The sequence below is a fragment of the Rissa tridactyla genome, chromosome 10 (genome assembly GCF_028500815.1).
Source record: "Rissa tridactyla isolate bRisTri1 chromosome 10, bRisTri1.patW.cur.20221130, whole genome shotgun sequence".
Taxonomy (NCBI): domain Eukaryota; kingdom Metazoa; phylum Chordata; class Aves; order Charadriiformes; family Laridae; genus Rissa; species Rissa tridactyla.
This window is the reverse complement of record NC_071475.1, coordinates 8,053,973-8,070,946: the sequence shown is the minus strand read 5'-3', so window position 1 is coordinate 8,070,946 and position 16,974 is coordinate 8,053,973. Positions and strand designations below refer to the sequence as shown.

At 51.9% G+C, this 16,974-nt stretch overlaps 1 protein-coding gene across 2 annotated transcripts in view; it reads left to right on the top strand.

Moving 5' to 3' along the window:
- The first annotated feature begins 6,096 nt into the window (after positions 1-6,096).
- CADPS (calcium dependent secretion activator) overlaps positions 6,097-16,974 on the top strand; it is a 221,572-nt gene continuing 210,694 nt past the window's right edge. For both annotated transcript variants that reach the window (XM_054216196.1, XM_054216195.1), the window contains exon 1: positions 6,097-6,483. In XM_054216196.1, the coding sequence (XP_054072171.1) occupies positions 6,097-6,483 (387 nt within the window). The remainder of the gene's footprint in view (positions 6,484-16,974) is intronic.

The following is a 16,974-nucleotide window of genomic DNA, read 5'->3' as shown; positions in this document are numbered from 1 at the left end:
GCGTTTCACAGGGGCACTCTGCAGCCGCAGGCCGGGCTCTATTCAAGCCTAAAAGAAAGGACGTGTTGCTCAAACCTGCCCACTTGCACGCTCTCGTTATCCAGTGTTGTAACCGCTGTTCTTTAATCTGCCCAGCTGCAAGGTGCAAACTGTCTGGCCCCTTGCAGCATGTGTCCAAGGAGATCACAGCAAGTCCTCGGGAGAAGGTACCATTTACTCAGCACTACTTGGTGCACAGCCTAAGCCAGGCTGGCCCTCAGCAGCTCCTCTGCTTCCTCCTTCACTTGCCACTGAAGTTTCCCATTTTTATGAACTGGGAGATATTTTTAAGTAGACTCTTTGCCACTTCCTTTGTCTCTTTTTTCCCCTTCCCATGTCACCGGCTACCGTACAAAATTCAGACTTGTATTGCAAAATTGCTTTTTCCAAAACAAGAGGTACAGCTGAGCAAACACTTATTTCAGGTTTTGACGGCACGTTGCCAAAGGGACGGGGTTGTGGTGAGTAACAGCCAAAAGAACAAATGATCACAGATGTTGGACTCCTATACGCGCCGAGAGCAGCAGCGGGCAGGCGAGGCGTGATTCCCAGGTGGCTGGTACTGGGCAGTGCCGTGTCCTCCTCTTCATCACCCAAAACCAGGAGCGGCTCTGCTCGTCCAGATGGTCTCAAAGCAAGGGTGAATCCTAGCCCAGATCTCAGCACACCCCTCCAGCATTTTCAGATCCGTCCCCAGCATACTGCAGGTATAAGGCAAATCATCCCTGGCTCATTTAATCAACTCCATCCCAGCTGGGCTAGGGACAGGAGCTAGCGGGTGCCATAGGTGACCAGTGAGGAGAAGCAGTGAGTGTCCCAGCAGCTGCGGGCTCACCTCCATTTCTGAATCTCCCGTTCAGTGCAAGCAACTTTCCGTGGCCATGAGGGATCTCAGGGAAGGCTAAACAGCACGAGAGATGTGCTTTACTCTCTCTTTTCCCTTCTAGATCATCTCCATGATTCGCTGCCATTGGTGCACACAGATTTTACAAAGGCGCTAATTGCTTCCAGCTTTCATAAATATTCTGGTTCAGGCCTTTAACCAGGATTAATAAAAAGACCGGGGATTTGTTTGGTTTTCATGCAAATGTGAGCCTCCCTGTGGGAGCTATTCAGTTAAGCTCTCCCAAATGACTTCTTTAAATGGAGTTTACTCTTTCTGAGGGTTTCTTCCAGAAGGTTGGGTCCTGCCAGTCTGGTGGCAAAGGCAGCGCTGCAGCACCCGGAGCCACGTCCACAGCCACTCTCTTTCCAGACGAAGGGCCTCTGCTTCAGCTTTGCTTTTCTTTACAGCCATTTCCACAAATCATTATCTACACTGATTTCCCCCATCTAATGGGAATAAATGGAGAGGGATACGAATGCTACAGCAGTGATTTTTTCTAATATCAGCAGGTTCTTCCCTCTGACACCCTACAAAATGGAAACAAATCTGCAACCTTTCACAAAACACTTTTAATATTCTTCAACTGAGGCTGTTTGCAATATCTGAGGACACCTGAGGTCTCCTTCCCGCAGCCGCGGTGGCTCCAGCCAGGAGAGGTGAGAAGCGTTACGGTGTCCACAGGGATGTTTGCTGCTCCATGTTTGTCGTGTAAACGCGAGCAGGCACCAAGGTCCAGTATTCCCACAGGGTGTGCACTGCCTCTTACTGGAACCCGCAAAAGAGCTGGCAATGCGGACACTTTGGATCTCATTAGGTAATTATTCTGGAAAGTGTTTTAGAAGAAGCAATTACTTCATGATGCTGGGAACAAATAGGTAGGGGCAGATTTTTTGAAACCTCCTGGAGCCTGCTACAAAGTGATAAGCTAGAAAGGGCCATGGGTTTTGCAGCTGTGTTGCCTCTTGAAAACAAACTGCCCAACATTACGCATCCTTTTAACCCAAACAGCTTCTGTTTTAGTACCCTGAGCAAACAGCAATATACACCAATATAATATCAAAAATGACTTAGCTAATGCTCTCATTTGTCTGCATTTACCCACTCATAATGGGTAATTACACAATTACCCACCGTGAAATATTACCACTGGAAGTTACGCACACATAATTTTTATGATCGCTCCACTTGCGCTGCTTCCCTACCTACAGGATGCCGGACAGTCGTGCTTGTTGTGCAGTTGCTTTGCTGGCTCACCCAGCCGTGTTTCAGATCATCTTTCTAGATGCAAAATTCAGGGTTCACACGCCGTTCAAGTGTTTAACGGGGCAATATTCCTCAGGATGTTCCAACACCATTGAGGAAGCCCTCGGCTCCTGCAAAAAGTGCCACAAAGAGGTGCAGGGAGACTCACAATGAAAGCTTTTCAAAATCCTACTCTTCTGGCTGCCAGCAGAAGATGCTGTAATAGTGCTGCTTTAGGTTAGGATGCAAGCATTCGTAAGTGGGAGATGTTTTAGAGGGAGCTGCATACACCTTTCTGGACAAAAATGGCATTTGGAAAGAGAAAGCAAGAAGCCTGAGACTTTTTGACCTTGTTTTTTCCTTTACTCAGGAAAAAGCATTAATGTTGTAACCGTACGTTCGGACTTAACCACTGGGAAAACAGAGCTGTGTGAATTAAGGACAGAGAAAGTGTCGATCACTCTGAGGGTGATGCGTCCCTGCTCCTCTGGACCAGCAGCACTTCCAGAGGAACCTTGACTAATCCGTGCCTGGATGTCTCGTCAGGCCCTTTCAAGCATATCCAATTTCAGAGTTCTCCGGTGAGCAAAATTGCACCCACTAAAGGATAAATATAATTCTGAAAGCTCCTAAAGAAGAACACATTTTTTTGGGTGGTTGTATGTATCTATTTTGCATCAATTAATTTAAGAAATCTTTTCTGACAATCTGTCAGAAAAGTCAATCTGTCTCTATAGATAGACACGGAATGTCTGTGATGTTCCTACCAGCAAAAGTTGCTTCTGTCATCCCCAGCTGCTTTCCTCCAGCGAATCCACCTCTGCAGAGTTATCTGTAGCGCTTCCAACCACCTAAACAGTTCAGAGCAATCACCACTGAAAGAAAACCTTTCATAAAAAATGGTCCAATTTTCCTCTGATCATCTTAGAGAGCTTCATTGCTGTCATGTCTGGGACCCGGAAGACGGAGAGCTGCAGCTTTCCAACATCCAGCTCCTAAACTATGGGGCACCCGCAGCCTCATGACATAGAAAGCAATTTCTCCATTCTCCAGTACAATAAACAGCATTTCTTTCTTGAAAACCCTAAGAACAAAAGCTTCTCCTCTGTTGTGGTATTACTCCTATAGGCACTGACGTAATTGACTCTGGTTTCTTTGCCTTCGCAGTTGGCACAACTGGACTCAGGGCAGTGAGGTTTTAAGGATGAATAATATGAAAATTGCATCAATTTTAAGAACCTCAAAAGAGACTTTAAAAAATAAGAGAACTTTACGGGTGAAGAGATCTTTGAGATGTTCCCATCACCCTTGTGGTAGTCATCCTTGCGCTAGTCATGCTAGGACACACGTGCCAGGCAAAATGGCACTAGGAGGTGCTGTACGACCTGTCCCCATCGCAAGGGACTGGCAGCACAACTACATGACACGACCCTTGCGTGAGGAGAGGTAGTCGCATCACAGCAACGATATGGTACTTTTATTTGTTTGTTTGGGGAGACAATAAATAGGCATGAAGTGAAATGATCCTGAAGAAGGCTGAGAGGGACTGAAAAACCTTTTCCCAACCTCAACTTGGCCCAGCCTCTGTGTCCCAACACCACACCATGTGAAACAGGGCTGGAGCTGTGTTTGCCACGTGTATTGGTGCGTGTCAGCACCGGGCACTTGTAGGACCTCATCCACACCCTCGGCGGGTCCAGGGTTCCCCAGGGCTGTGCAAAGGTTCTGCCTTGCAGAGTTCACCCTGACACCCTGGGCAGGATGCCCTCCATGAGACTGGTCGCAAGAAGATTGAGCCACGGACATCCCCACACAGTGCCAGGGGAGCGAGGCTCCAAATCCCAGCCTTTCGAAACAGGATTCCCAATGGGAATCACAGGGAAAACTTTGCTTGCAGGAATCTGATGACTTTACTCTTCGTTGCAGGGAGCTCAGCACCCCCAGGACTTCCCACACCATGCCATGCAGAGCCACGGGGCTGTAGCCGGCCACTGGCCCCCCCTGTGCTGCCGGTGTCCCTGTGGGAGAAGAGGCTCCCATGGTGGTGGCAGTGAGCCTGGCCACCAAGCGTAGTTGTTCCTGCATGTGTAACACGCAGGGTGGCACAGCTCCAGCAGATAAGGCTAAAAGCCATTTTTCCCCCTCTGCAACAATTTTTCAGCCGCTCCTCGTGGCTTTCAGAAATGCAGGGCCCTGAAGTTTTTCCAGACTCATCTGCTACGCTGAGTTTTTAATTGGAAGTGGGCAAGGAGCTCAGAAAGCTCAGCTGATGTGACAATCCCAAAACACGTGCTCTGAAGCAGCACATGTCTCCCCTCCCGTGAGCTAATCTCACAGCCCCATCACCAACAGTCGATGTTTATCTATTCTCCCCCAAAGTGAAACAAACATTTATTACATGTATCACAGGTGACAGGTATTTTGACATTTACAAAAGAAGCGCTGCTAATTGAGCAGAAAAAAAACAAACCTTGAAAACACCCACCCACCACAAATACACATGTGCGTGCAAAGGAAGTCTCAATCAGATCTGAAAAGCACCGAAAATTAAAATATTGAACGCACACGACGTCTTCACTGATTCATCCCTCAGAGCTACTCTTGAAGTCCTCAGCTCGCTCCAGGTAATCTTCAAAGCAGAACACCACGATATCATTACACATGTAATAATTAGTGACTTGGGTGAAATATTTATTAGCGGCATCACTTTTCAATTAAGATTTTTAGCTGTGCTGAGGCACAAGAAGAGCTGCTTGGTGGAAAGCAAACTTGCCAAGAGCCTCAAGTCTGCAGGGAGTCGTGTGGCTCACGCGGCTGGGGGGACACAGCAGTGGCTGTGTGTGGCTGTGGGGACACTGAGAGACAGCAGTGTCTGTGGGGACACTGTGGGCACAGTGATATCTCTGTGTGGCTGTGGGAACACCAAGGACACAATGGTGTCTGTGGGGACACCAAGAATACAACGGTGTCTGTGTGGGGCTGTGGGGACACTGAGAGATGGCGATGTCTGTGGGGACACCGTGGGCACAGTGGTATCTCCATCTAGCTGCGGGAACATCAAGGACACAACAGTGTCTGTGGGGATGCTCAGGAGACAACAGTGTCTGTGTGTGTCTGTGGGGACACTGTGGGCACAACGATATCTCTGGGTGGCTGTGGGGACACCAAGGAGACAACAGCATCTGTGTGGAGCTTTGGGGACACTGGGAGACAGCGGTGTCTGTGGGGACACCAAGGACACAGCAGTGCCTGTGTGGGGCTGTGGGGACACTGAGAGACAGCGGTGTCTGTGGGGACACCTTGGACACAGCAATATCCCCATGTGGCTGTGGGGACACTGAGGACACAGCAGTGTCTGTGTGGGGCCGTGGGGACACTGAGAGACAGTGGTGTCTGTGGGGACACCAAGGACACAGTGGTTTCAGTGTTGGGCTGTGGGGACACCGAGGGCACGGCGGTGTCTGTATGGTGCTGTGGGGACACCGCAGGCACAGAGAGATCTCTGTGTGGCTGTGGGTACACCAAGGACACAGCGGCTTCCGTGGGGACACCGAGGACACAGCGGTGCACCGGCAGCGGCCCACCCGGCGGCCGGCGAACCCCCCCGGCCCCCCGCGGCCCTGCTGAGGCGAGGCCCCGGGCGGCGCCCCGGGCTGGGCCGCGCCCCGCCGGCCGCCACCGGGCATGCGCAGCGGGGCCTCCCGCTCCCTGCCTCGCCCCCCGCCCTGCAGCACCGCGGCCAGCGCCCGCGCGCGCGGGGCGGGGCGGGGCCGGGGCGGGGCGGGGCGGTGCGGGGGCGCGCGCGGGCGCGGCGGCGAGCGGAGCCGGAGCCGGAGCCGGAGCCGGGCAGAGCGGCGTCGAGCCCAGCCGAGCGGAGCCAGCGCAGCCCAGAGCCGGCCCGGCCCCGGCCGAGCCCACCCGCCGCCGCCATGCTGGACCCGTCGTCCAGCGAGGAGGAGTCGGAGGAGCTGGTGGAGGAGGAGAGCGGGAAGGAGCCGCTGGCGCCCGCCGCGGCGCGGCTCTCGCCCAGCCGCCCCGGCGAGGGCCCGGGCGGCGGCGGCGGTGGCGGCGGCGGTGGCGGCGGCGCCAGCGGCGGCGGGGGGCTGCAGCCGGGCGGGCGCGGCGGCGGCGCGGCGCGGCCCGCCAGCCCCAGCCCTTCGGTGGCCAGCGAGAAGGAGAAGGACGAGCTGGAGCGGCTGCAGCGGGAGGAGGAGGAGAGGAAGAGGAAGCTGCAGCTCTACGTCTTCGTCATGCGCTGCATCGCCTACCCCTTCAACGCCAAGCAGCCCACCGACATGGCCCGCCGGCAGCAGAAGGTACCGCCGGGCTGCACGGCCGGGTCCGGCTTCCCCTTCCCCGGCAGCCCCCGGCCTGCCTCCTGCCTGCCCCTGCCCTCCTACCCCCTGTCAGCAACCTGCCTCCCTGCCTGCTCCCCCAGCTGCCCCTCTGCCCCCTGCTTACCTCACCCCCCTTCATGCTCCTCTGAATACCCTCCTGCTTCCATCCCTGCTTGCCCCCCTGCCTCTCCTGCTGCCCCCCAGCCTCCATCCCACTCCCCAGGCAAGCACTCCCCAGGCCCGCAGTTGCCCGGGCACCCCAAGGGCAATCCCGGCGAGGGCACCTTGGGCCCACACGGGTGGGCTTTGCCGGCAGCAGCCCTGTGCCGGGGCATGGGGAAGCCCCCTGTCCCGTTGTCACCCCTCTGTGGTCTCCCACACAGAGCCGGTGCGCTGACATATGGCATTGCTCCTAGTTATGCAACGTCGGGATTTGGGAAGTTTGGGATGTTGGCCATCTAAATGTTGTCAAAAGGAGAGAAATGGGTTATATTGCTGGAAAACACCAGGCGTGTGCCCTTGCCTCCTGCAAACGGATTCTGCAACTCTGTGCTGGCTGCAAAGTTTGCTTAACTGGGACTGCTGGCACTGACTTGGGGAGTTACCGAGTCTCATTTCAACTTCTTGCAAGTGTTTATGCGCGGCGAGCTCCCCAACGCCGGCTTCCCGGCAAAACGTGGCAGCAGAGCTTTGCAATGAAGTCGCTGCCACAATCCTGACTCTTCCTCCCTGAGTGCATCACCGCAGCAGGGCCACGCGCTGCTCCAGGCAGAGGCTGGGCTGGAGACCCTCACCGGGGCTCCCCATCCCGAGGAGACGGCTTGGAGCTTGTTTCTCCGCTAAGGCACAAGCTCATGGGCCGGGGCAGGAATTAAGTTTCTCTGGGATGCGAACACGGGTGCCTTTCAGCCAAATGCAGCCAACTTTTTCCCTGTAGTAGCCAGAGTTAGGTCTGTGATGAGACGTAGCTCTCTGGAACGGCTGGCTGATTGTTTTCCCCCATTTTCAGTTGAATTTTTTAGACTGCAGTTTTAGCCTTGATATCGTTGTGTGTTCACAAATGACCTTTATAAATCAGGCAGACTCCTGGATGTATTGATGCAAACGACATTCAGTTCTGCTACACCACAGGACTATTATTAGTCATTGCAACATACGGAGGTAGGAAAGTGTATCCGTACGGCATGTAGTTTAAAGGCAATATAGGACAATCTGGTGTTGCTGGAAGGTTGAATGATCTGCTTTTGTGTGCTGAGCAAAGATATAGTTAGATTTGAAGAATTTTTAATATGTATTTTTGCCTACAACCCTTTTTTTAGCAGACTGTGTATTTTCAAAGTCGTCTTGGCTTTTGTTTCCTGTGCAACTTCTTCGTGTTAGAAAAAGAAGATGGGATTTAAGTAATTGCTAGTTTTGCAGAAATTAAAACAAACAAACAAGCTCTGCAACTGTTTCTCACATGAAATTGAAAGGAGTTTTTCTAAAGGAATAGTCAGAGTCTCAGTGGTCCGGAGAAGAGTGGCTGGGAAGAAGAGTGATTCATAGACCCTGAAATCAAAATACTGCTCTGTGAAGGGACAGAAAGAGGGAAAGGAAAGAGAAAAGCAGGGAATAAAGTACAGGTGAAACAAGAGAAATGAGGAGTAATGAGAAAAAATGATAAACCGGCAGCAATAGTCAAGGGAATGGGGAAGGTACACAGGATCTTGGGAGGAAATAATCCATTCTCTGTAAAATGAACAATGTAGGGAAATGCATCTGACTTATTTATACAAATAGCTAAAATAGGTGTGTCTCGGGGGCTTACTGTCTCCCCTCAAACTTAGCAGTGAGATAGAATTGGGAAAACTAAATTTAACTTGACAACACATGTCAAATTGAATTCACCCTTTTAAAGGTGAATTCATTCTGGGTTTTCTTCTTCTGTATATCCCTGTATTCAGTTGTCATGCTGGGAGTAAATCCTTGCCCTTTTTCCTTAGCCAAGACTCCTATTAAAGTCAATTAAAGGACTGCCAGAGCCTGGAGTTTGTTGCTGGACTCCTCTGCTTTCCTGGCGCATCCCTCTGGGAAAGCCCACCCTTCCTTCTCCGGCTTGAGGGGAACCAGAGGGTGAAGGTGTGGGACTCGTTCCCTCTTGGGTACTGAGCCTCTGTCATGGTGCCTCGGCCAGGTTGAATGGTCTCTCTGGGGACTTTGTGTATTGGAGGACCTTTGGTAATGATGGAAGTACCAGATGCTCCAAGACTCATCAGGGTGGAGCAAATGCATTTTGCTCCTTGGGGAAAAAGGTTGGAGGAAACCAGGTTTTGGTCCTGCTCTGATGGGAGCTGTTGCCTCAGTTTCCTCATCCGCAGAGGGGGGATAAACTGCTTCCTTCTCCACGTGCCATTTGCCTCTCCACCCTTACAGCCTGCTATTTGCAAGGGAAGGGTTTTGTCCCAGGAGAAATGGGATGCAGAAAACCCCCAAGCGTTGTGGTTTGCAGTCCCCACGCCGCACGGGGCCAGCGCGCAGGACCGTGCTCCTGCTTCTCCTGCCAATGCCGGATGGAGAGGCTGCAGAGGGAGGTGTTTGATCCGCTGCACGCGTGGGCACCCTGGAGATGCAAGGGCCTGACTCTGCCAATCTGCCCGCTGCAGTCACTGCCCATGGCAGGACACCTGGGAGCCCTGCTGGGGCTCTGCCAAGGCATGGGGGGCTGCCGGCTTCACACGAGGCTGCTCGGACCCCACTCCTGCATCAGAGAGGCACTGGGCAGCCACCACAGAGGTGTTTTGGCAGAGCTGTGCAGCAGTGAGGACTGGTGACCTGTCCCCAGCCCCCCTCAGCAGGTCCTGCCCGGTGCTGGGAGGATGAGCTCTGGCTTCACCCAGCCCACAGCACTGCCCTGTAGCATGGGAGATGCTGCCACCTCCGAGCACAGCCCGAGCAGGATGACCATGGCTTTGCAGGCCAGGCAGCGAGGCTGTCACCCTGCAGAGCAGCTGCCTGGCACAACCCAGCGACTCTGGGTTACCCAATAAGAGCCAACCCGTCTCCACAGGAGGACCACAGGGGCCTGAGATGGGCTGCATTGCATGCAGCACCCACTGAGCTCCTGGAGCCTGGGCTGCTTCTGTAGTTCTATCTTCTTCTTTGCAATTTTCTTGGAAAAAGAGAGCGATTGATTTTTGTTGCAGTCATGGCACTGAAGTTCTTGTCTGGGCTGAAGATCCCCTGCAGTAGTCCCCTGAGGTGTGTAATCCTTCCTCCTTGATCCTGCAGCGCTGCTGTATCAGAGCTGGCTGGTCCCCTGCGTGCCAGGGGCCGGGCGTTCCGGCGGTGTCATGTGCCGGCACCGCGGGTACCGCCTGTGTAGCAGCACACCGGTGTGTAGTCCTTGGGAGCTGGAAAATGCAGCCTGGTGTTTTACAGCGCTTGTGAACCACCTCGGAATAAAGGGAAGTGTGTACTTAAGGTACTGTTGCAACAGAGAGATAATTACATGTGGTTTGATAAATTATAACATACATGAGAGCAGTAGAAATGTGTGAATGGGCGACACAGCTGGGTATATACTGCATGTGGGCATGACAACGTTGCTTGTTTATACCAGTAACAAACTCTGTTTCGACTTCAAGATGAGTTCAAGCAAATGCCACTCAGAGCTGGTATTTTTCTGATCCTGACACCCCAGAAATTCCGGCAAAAGAGTAAAAATTGTTTTTTAAATCAGTGTGTTCAAGCCTACACCTCTGCTTCAGCTTTATCTTATTTATTTGGTAAGGCTTCACTTGAGTAACTACACATCTGTGATGTTTACCTGTAAGTTCTTTTATTTACATCTCACTAGCATTGTTTCCTAAGGAAAAAAAGAAAAAGGCTTATTAGATACCTGCCTGTGCTGTCTTACTTCCCGCTTGGGTTTCTTTTTTAAGCTGCTACTGAATTCCAGGCACGTTTCACAGGCGGACAGTGGCCTGCAAGACACTTGTCCCTGAAAAGCTTGGTGAAAATAGGAAGATCCGTATTTATCTCCTACCCCAGGTGGCGGTGTGCGGGCAGCCCTTACTAGACACTGGAGAATCTGAGCAAAAGACCTACCGAATGGGTGGTCCGCAGAGAAGAGCTCCCATCAGAGCTTATACCTTGCTGGACACCAAAGGCTCCAGCCTCGCGATGCAGCTCAGGAGGAAAGCGGCTGTGCCAGCTCCGTTGCTCTCAGAACAACGTGTTTTAGTACCGCAGATGGCACTTAGCTTGGTAATTGCTTGCCCGGGATGTATTTAGTCTTTTCTCTAGTTCACGCTGACTTGTTGGAAGTAGAGCTGAGATACCTGGCCACGCTCTGTGCCTCGCCCCGCTTGATCCCAACGATCTGAAACCTTTGGGAGAATAGCTCAGCCTGGCGAAGTCGAGCAACGTGTACATCTCTGTTGCGGTGCAGATGAAGCACCCTTGGATGTGGGTTATACTTCTTGCTAAATACCTCCAAAACACAGCAGCCAAAAGGCACAGCATAAGCCAGGAATTGGCATTTGCTCATTCAAAATAGCGCAAACTGGGAGATCTTTTCCAGATTATCACCAGCCCCTTGGAAACGTTCATTGGGGAAGGGGCAGCAGGAGGAACTTGTTAGGAGATAAAATGTGGAGAGGTCGTTAGGTCAGGCATCGCTGCAGTTGTGGTTGCCATCACCTGTTTTTCCCTCCCCGCGGAACAAGGGAGCAGACAGGCGGCACGTGGGAGAGTACATCAGTTCCTAGCGGGATAAATGTGGGATGAAAGAAGTTCCAGCTTAGTTGCAGATTACCGGAGCTACTCCTGGGAGAAGTGGCTTGCGATTTGGGTCCTTGTGTAAGCCGGTGGGATGACGTCGGGTGCATTAGCAAAATTCTAAGTCAAATTCAGCAAAGCGCTTAAGCTTGTGCTGTGCTGAACAGCGATTGATTTAAGCGCGGTGCTTAATGCAGAACAGGTGTGAGGGATCAGAAACTCTGTTAAATCAGTTACGATGTATCTTAAAATATCATATTTCTGCCATTTTGGCCTGCGTGCAGATGCTACGGCACTTAGGAACATAGTAGAGCTAGTGCAGCCTTCCAAATAATAACACGCTGCTTCCCTGTCGTGGGTTGGGTTGTTACTCTCATGCCATATTTACATGAGTTCTCTGTTTAAACCACTGACACATTATTCTTCTGGGACAGACCATGACTCAGGTGGCGTTGGGACTTGTTTTAGCAACTTTCTGCTGGAGGAACTGTGATTTTCATGGTCAGATTCTGCCCCGCTGTCCCCAAGAACCCTTGGAGGTGTGGTACTCTCAGCTCTGCAGGAGAGAAGAGGTACAGAAGATGCTCTACTTGTGTTTTGTCTGTCCCTCCGTTGCTCTCTAGTGCTGGTGAAGAAGGGGATACAAGGTCCAGGCAGGTCTCAAGCGTGAGCTGGACCCCCTGCACAGCTCTGTAGTTGGAGCAGAGCTTGACACCATCTAGCAGTGCTTGCAAGGTAATTATTAGTGCTATGCCCATAAAAACCTAGAAGAGTAGTTGGGGGCTGCCTTCACCACTTAGCTGGCTTGGTGGGGGCATTGGCCACTGCCACCATCAGATGAGAGCTGGGCCCTCAGCTGGGGCTGTCCCCAGGTCAGCTCTGTGCTAACCCACAGTGAAGATGAGCCGGCTGCTTGGAGAGCTTTGCTGTGGGGGAAAGAAGGTCTGACACATCTGAGATGCCGTGGTCCTTAGCAGGGTGGAGTGCAGAATGCGATCATTGTGCTCAAATTGTCTGGAATCTGCAGAAAATGGTTACTTTCTGTTAAAACGCTTATCGTTTATTTTGCCAGTGCCTTATCTTAATTTAATTCTAGCAGATATTAAATATTTGTCATAGTTTGGCTATTTATGTACTTGCAGCTTATTGGATTGGGAAGCAGGTAATTAAATAGGAGGTGAGCTTGGTCTTTGGCTGCTGTAGAACTTCACAGTTCCTGATCTGTGGCCCGACAATTCAATTATTGTGGGTGGCACCTCTCCGGCCAGAGCCGTTGTGAACTAGGAGTTGAGAAGACTCACCAGATCGTGCAGCTCCAACCCCTGCTAAAGCCTGTCGTTTCCAAAAGGTATTATTTATGGCCTTGCTTTGCGTAGTCTAGACGCTCTCCCTGAAGCACTTTGCCTTTTGCACAACTTGTAATTCCTTCTGCTGAATGATGAGTCACTCGTTCTCCATTCACCTAAGTGGGAAGCGGTCAGCAAGTCATTTCCCTGTGTAATTTTGTGTTAGCTGGAGAGGTATTTAATTTGTTTTCAGTGTGGTTTAGCAGTAAGAATCCAGGCATCACAATGCTACTAGCGGGGAATGCATACAAACCCCTTACAGCTACTGACGACGCTTTAGTCCAGCGGAGCACAAGGTATACACCCTATATCTATTTAATTACGTAAACATGATTAATATGGTAAGACCAATCGATATAGTATAATCAATAAAGCTGTCGCTTGATTGGCGTCCACGTGAATTCAGCTAGTGGCTCGAGCAGTTCCAGGGTGATCCACAAAGTGATATCTAGTAACCATGTATATTTTAGTGTGGCTCTAAAAACTAAGACTAATTAAAACGATAGAGTTCCCTTAAAACAGCAGATGAGGGGCACCTTCCCTGGTGGTGACCAGGTCCTCTCTGTTTGTCACCCAGGAGGATGGGTGGCTCTTCAGAGGTGGGCGTGGGAAAGGAAGGTGACACCTCGCTCCTCAGCTCTCGGAGAGCCTGGTGCGGGCACGGGAGGACAAGCAGAGTTCATCTCCTCGCCTTGGCTGCTCCACACAGCAGGTGGCACCACTGGCTCCCAGCGGATCAGAATCGGGCCACCCTTCTTGTAGGGCATGCCTTGAGGTCCAGCAGTGAGGTCCAGCTGCATCTGGGAGAGGGGAGATGCAAGAGCTGGCAGGTTCCTGGGGAGTTTCCCTGTGTCGTTATCTTGTACGTACTGAGAAAAATACACAGAGCATCCTAACCTGGTGCTTGCTTTGGAAGAAGTTATCTGTGGGTACAGGATACTTGGGGTGCTTTAACTGGTTTTTCTTCTCTATTGGGTGGGTATCATTCTTGAAACTGGACAGAAGTGCAGTCGCTGAGTGTTTGATGTGAATGTGCGAAATTGTTGTTTGAAAAGGTGCTTTTAGTGATAATGTTTGGTATTGTTTGTCTGTGATTCAGGCTGATGTTTTCTAGAATTTAAACACCTGAGTCAAAATGTCATGCAAATGTTGATTCAGCTTGGGGTAAGCGATGCCATGTTTGTAGCTGTCATAATTCAAAACCTCTCTGTCTCTCAGTAAGGTTGTGAGCTTGAACTTTTAGTAGTGTGAGGTATGTGACGACCCATATGAGGGGACATTAATACAGGCCACCTCCAGCCTGGAGGGGTTGGAAAACTGCTCCAACATACAACTCAATGACTTGGGCCATGTGCTTCAGGACAGTCATGTGACCTCTCAAGTGCTGAGCATCTGCCCATACCCAAATGTTAGCGTTTGATGAAGAAACTTAATGAAATCTAGATTTACTCATATTTTTCCTAGTTTGGGCTAGGATAGGTTGGTTTTTTGTTTGGTTTTTTTTTTAATGGTATCACTGCAGTGTTTATCTTTGGGGACTGGAGATGTGGTGTGCAGATCTTGAAGGAACTCCACTGACTTTAGTGGGACTTTGGGCTGATGCCAGACACATTTGTATTAATACCCTGGCAAACAAGGCTGCCTGCTAATGGTCCAGCAGTGGCCTTTTGTGATCTCATGTGCTGAATTAGGGTGATGTTCACCCGAGGGCAGGGTGCTCCTTGTCCTCAGAATATGATGAGACGATCTTCACCTCTAGCTTTGTCTGTAAACGCCCTATTTCTATCTCCTGCTCCCACTTTGGGTGGGATTTAGATCCACACTTGATGATTTAGGATGAGCGCTGGCTGTGAACTGGATCTGGTCCTGTATAAGCATGGAGCAGAGTGACCCCATCCCTGCAAACCTGTTGTCTGCTGTTTGTCTTCAGCCTGGGGAACGACTGGGGTGGGGGAAGAACTCAAACTTTTTTGCAGTGGAAAAGAAGCGCTTGTTTTGGATGTTGTCGTTGCCTAACGTACTTCTGCAGGAGAAAGAAGCCCTGCATCCATAGCAGCCACAGCACAGCAGCGTGCAGAGGCTCAACTTGGTCCCTCAGAGCACGGCTCAGAGGGGGTGATTTTGCTTCCAGTTGCCTGTCGGGCGCAGGGAAGGAAAGTAATAGGGAGGAAAGGCCAATTTCCAGGCTCACACCCTGAGGAACTACTGATAGAAGAAGTCTCACGTGTTGCCTCGTGAAGAGCGTCAGCGGTGTCTGCTATAGCATCTGAATTTGACCCTGAGCACCCGCTGAGCTAGAGAGGATGGCGCTGGGAGTCTGCGGATGCTGTAAGTTCGTGGTAATCACTGATGTTTGTTAGTCACAATGCCTGTTTGCGATCGATGAGGTGTTGCGGGGGCACACCGACTCCTATAGGAAGTGATTCTCCCTTCCCTGGGGAATTTATCATGTTACCAGTCCAGATGATGCGAAGTTGGCGTTGCCCTGGGATACAGAAGGTTGTGTGTTGGGGTGCAGGGTTTTGCCATCCTGAGCACCCCAACATGCAGCGGAGCTGCCTGTTGGGGTGCTCAGGATGGCAAAACCCTGCACCCCAACACACAACCTTGCCCACCTCCATATCGCAGGGGATCAGCCCCTTGCTTTCCTTGGAGCCACTTGGAGAGGAATGGCAATTTACCTGTTTTGGGAGGGAAGTTGATGCATTTCAGAGTCTGGGGGGGGTCACAGCCGCCGTACAGGCTCCTTCTGGGAGCAGGAGGGGACAGGCTGGCTGTGCTCTCTGCCTGGCTGGTGGCACCCTGGCAAGACAAGGGGACTTGGGTTTATATTTGGCTGTCAGAGGGAATGTGGATCGGCACTCCTAAATACAGGACCGTGCTCACTGGAGTGAGATACGATGTTAGGGAGATACCACGTTAGCTCAACAAGGAGGCAGGTTTGGGGTCAAAATCTTATTTTTCTCCTCCTGTATAAGGGTTGCGTTTTTCCATAGGTGTCCTCACTGTCCCTTCTACCACCCATCTCATTTCCAACAAGACTCGTGCTTTGCTCGGAAACAAACTCCTATCCCAGGGAAGACATTTGTGGGGGCCCTGTCCAGACAGTTGGCTGAGTAAAACGAAATACTTGCAAAGGCACTTTGGGAGGAGGTTTCTGGGCTCACTCTGGCCCACCCTCGCCCGTGGCTGGTGCAGGTGGCTGTGGAAGGGAGAAGTTCCTCTGCGAGCAGCCGGCCAGATGCAGCCCATGTGCTGTTCAGTGCTACCCTTGGATGTCCCTGTCTCATGGGTGGGGGCCGGGAAGGAGAGGGGGTTCAGATGTTACGTTTGAGGGACAAAAAATACCCGATGATGTGGGAGCAATTAAGTGAAGCTGTTTGGAAGTTGTCTTGGGACCGCTGTTGATGCTGACAGGGGCTAGCTTTTGCGAGAAGGGGGTTTCACTTTGCCTGGTGTGCTATGGGGAGGGTCAGCTGCTCTCGCACCTCAGCAGCAGAAGATTTAGGCGGCTGGGAGGTGCAAGTTTCTTTCTTTCTATGGCTATTTCACATCTCTGCTGCCGGCACCGCACAAGCGGAACGTCAAGCAAAAGGCAAATTTCCTCTAAGACGCCAAATATCCTTCCCTGGTTCAGCAAGAGGGCACAAATGCTTTGTGTATTGCACATGCTGGGTTTGCTTTTATTGCCTACACCCCTAGATTTCCCCTCCCTCCTTGCAGGCTGCTCCCACCCTTCTTGCGACCGGAGGCGACAGACTCATTGCTGCCTCGGAAGGAAGCTAATGGGGTGACGCAGCAGGAGCCAGCTGCTTTGCTACCTGCATGGTGACAATGCAAGGATGAAGGAAGGACACAGCCAGCACTTCTCCAGCCACGGGCGAGCCTGCGTGACCCGCCAGCGGTGCGTGCTGCGAAAACCAGCCCTCTGCCTCCCACCCCCAGCACTGCAGACCACCCTCTGCCAGCGAGACCTCTAGGCAGAAGCCATCTGCTGCTGTTATCTGGGGACGTGCAGCTGCCTGAGCCGCACGGGGTTGTGTTTTGGTGCGTAGCCAAGAGCTAGCTGGAGTTAGGACTGCAGAGACTTTGTGTGTGCTCAGTCATTCGCGAGGGCAGCGTGGCTCCCGCCTGTGAGCCGATGCCGACGCTGATGCTCTGCGGTGGGAAGGAGCACGGAGCTGGAAAGGGCACCAGGCCCGGCCGAGGGAGCAGGGAGCTGAGAAGTGGCAGCTTCACTCCTTCCCTTCCTCGGGCCTTTGGTGCTTCATTCTGCAAATTCGCCCCCTCCGGAGGGTATCTGGGAAGGAGCTGGGGCAGGGAGGAGAGATTGCTCGCAGCTCCGAGGTACAGCTGCATTTTCCTT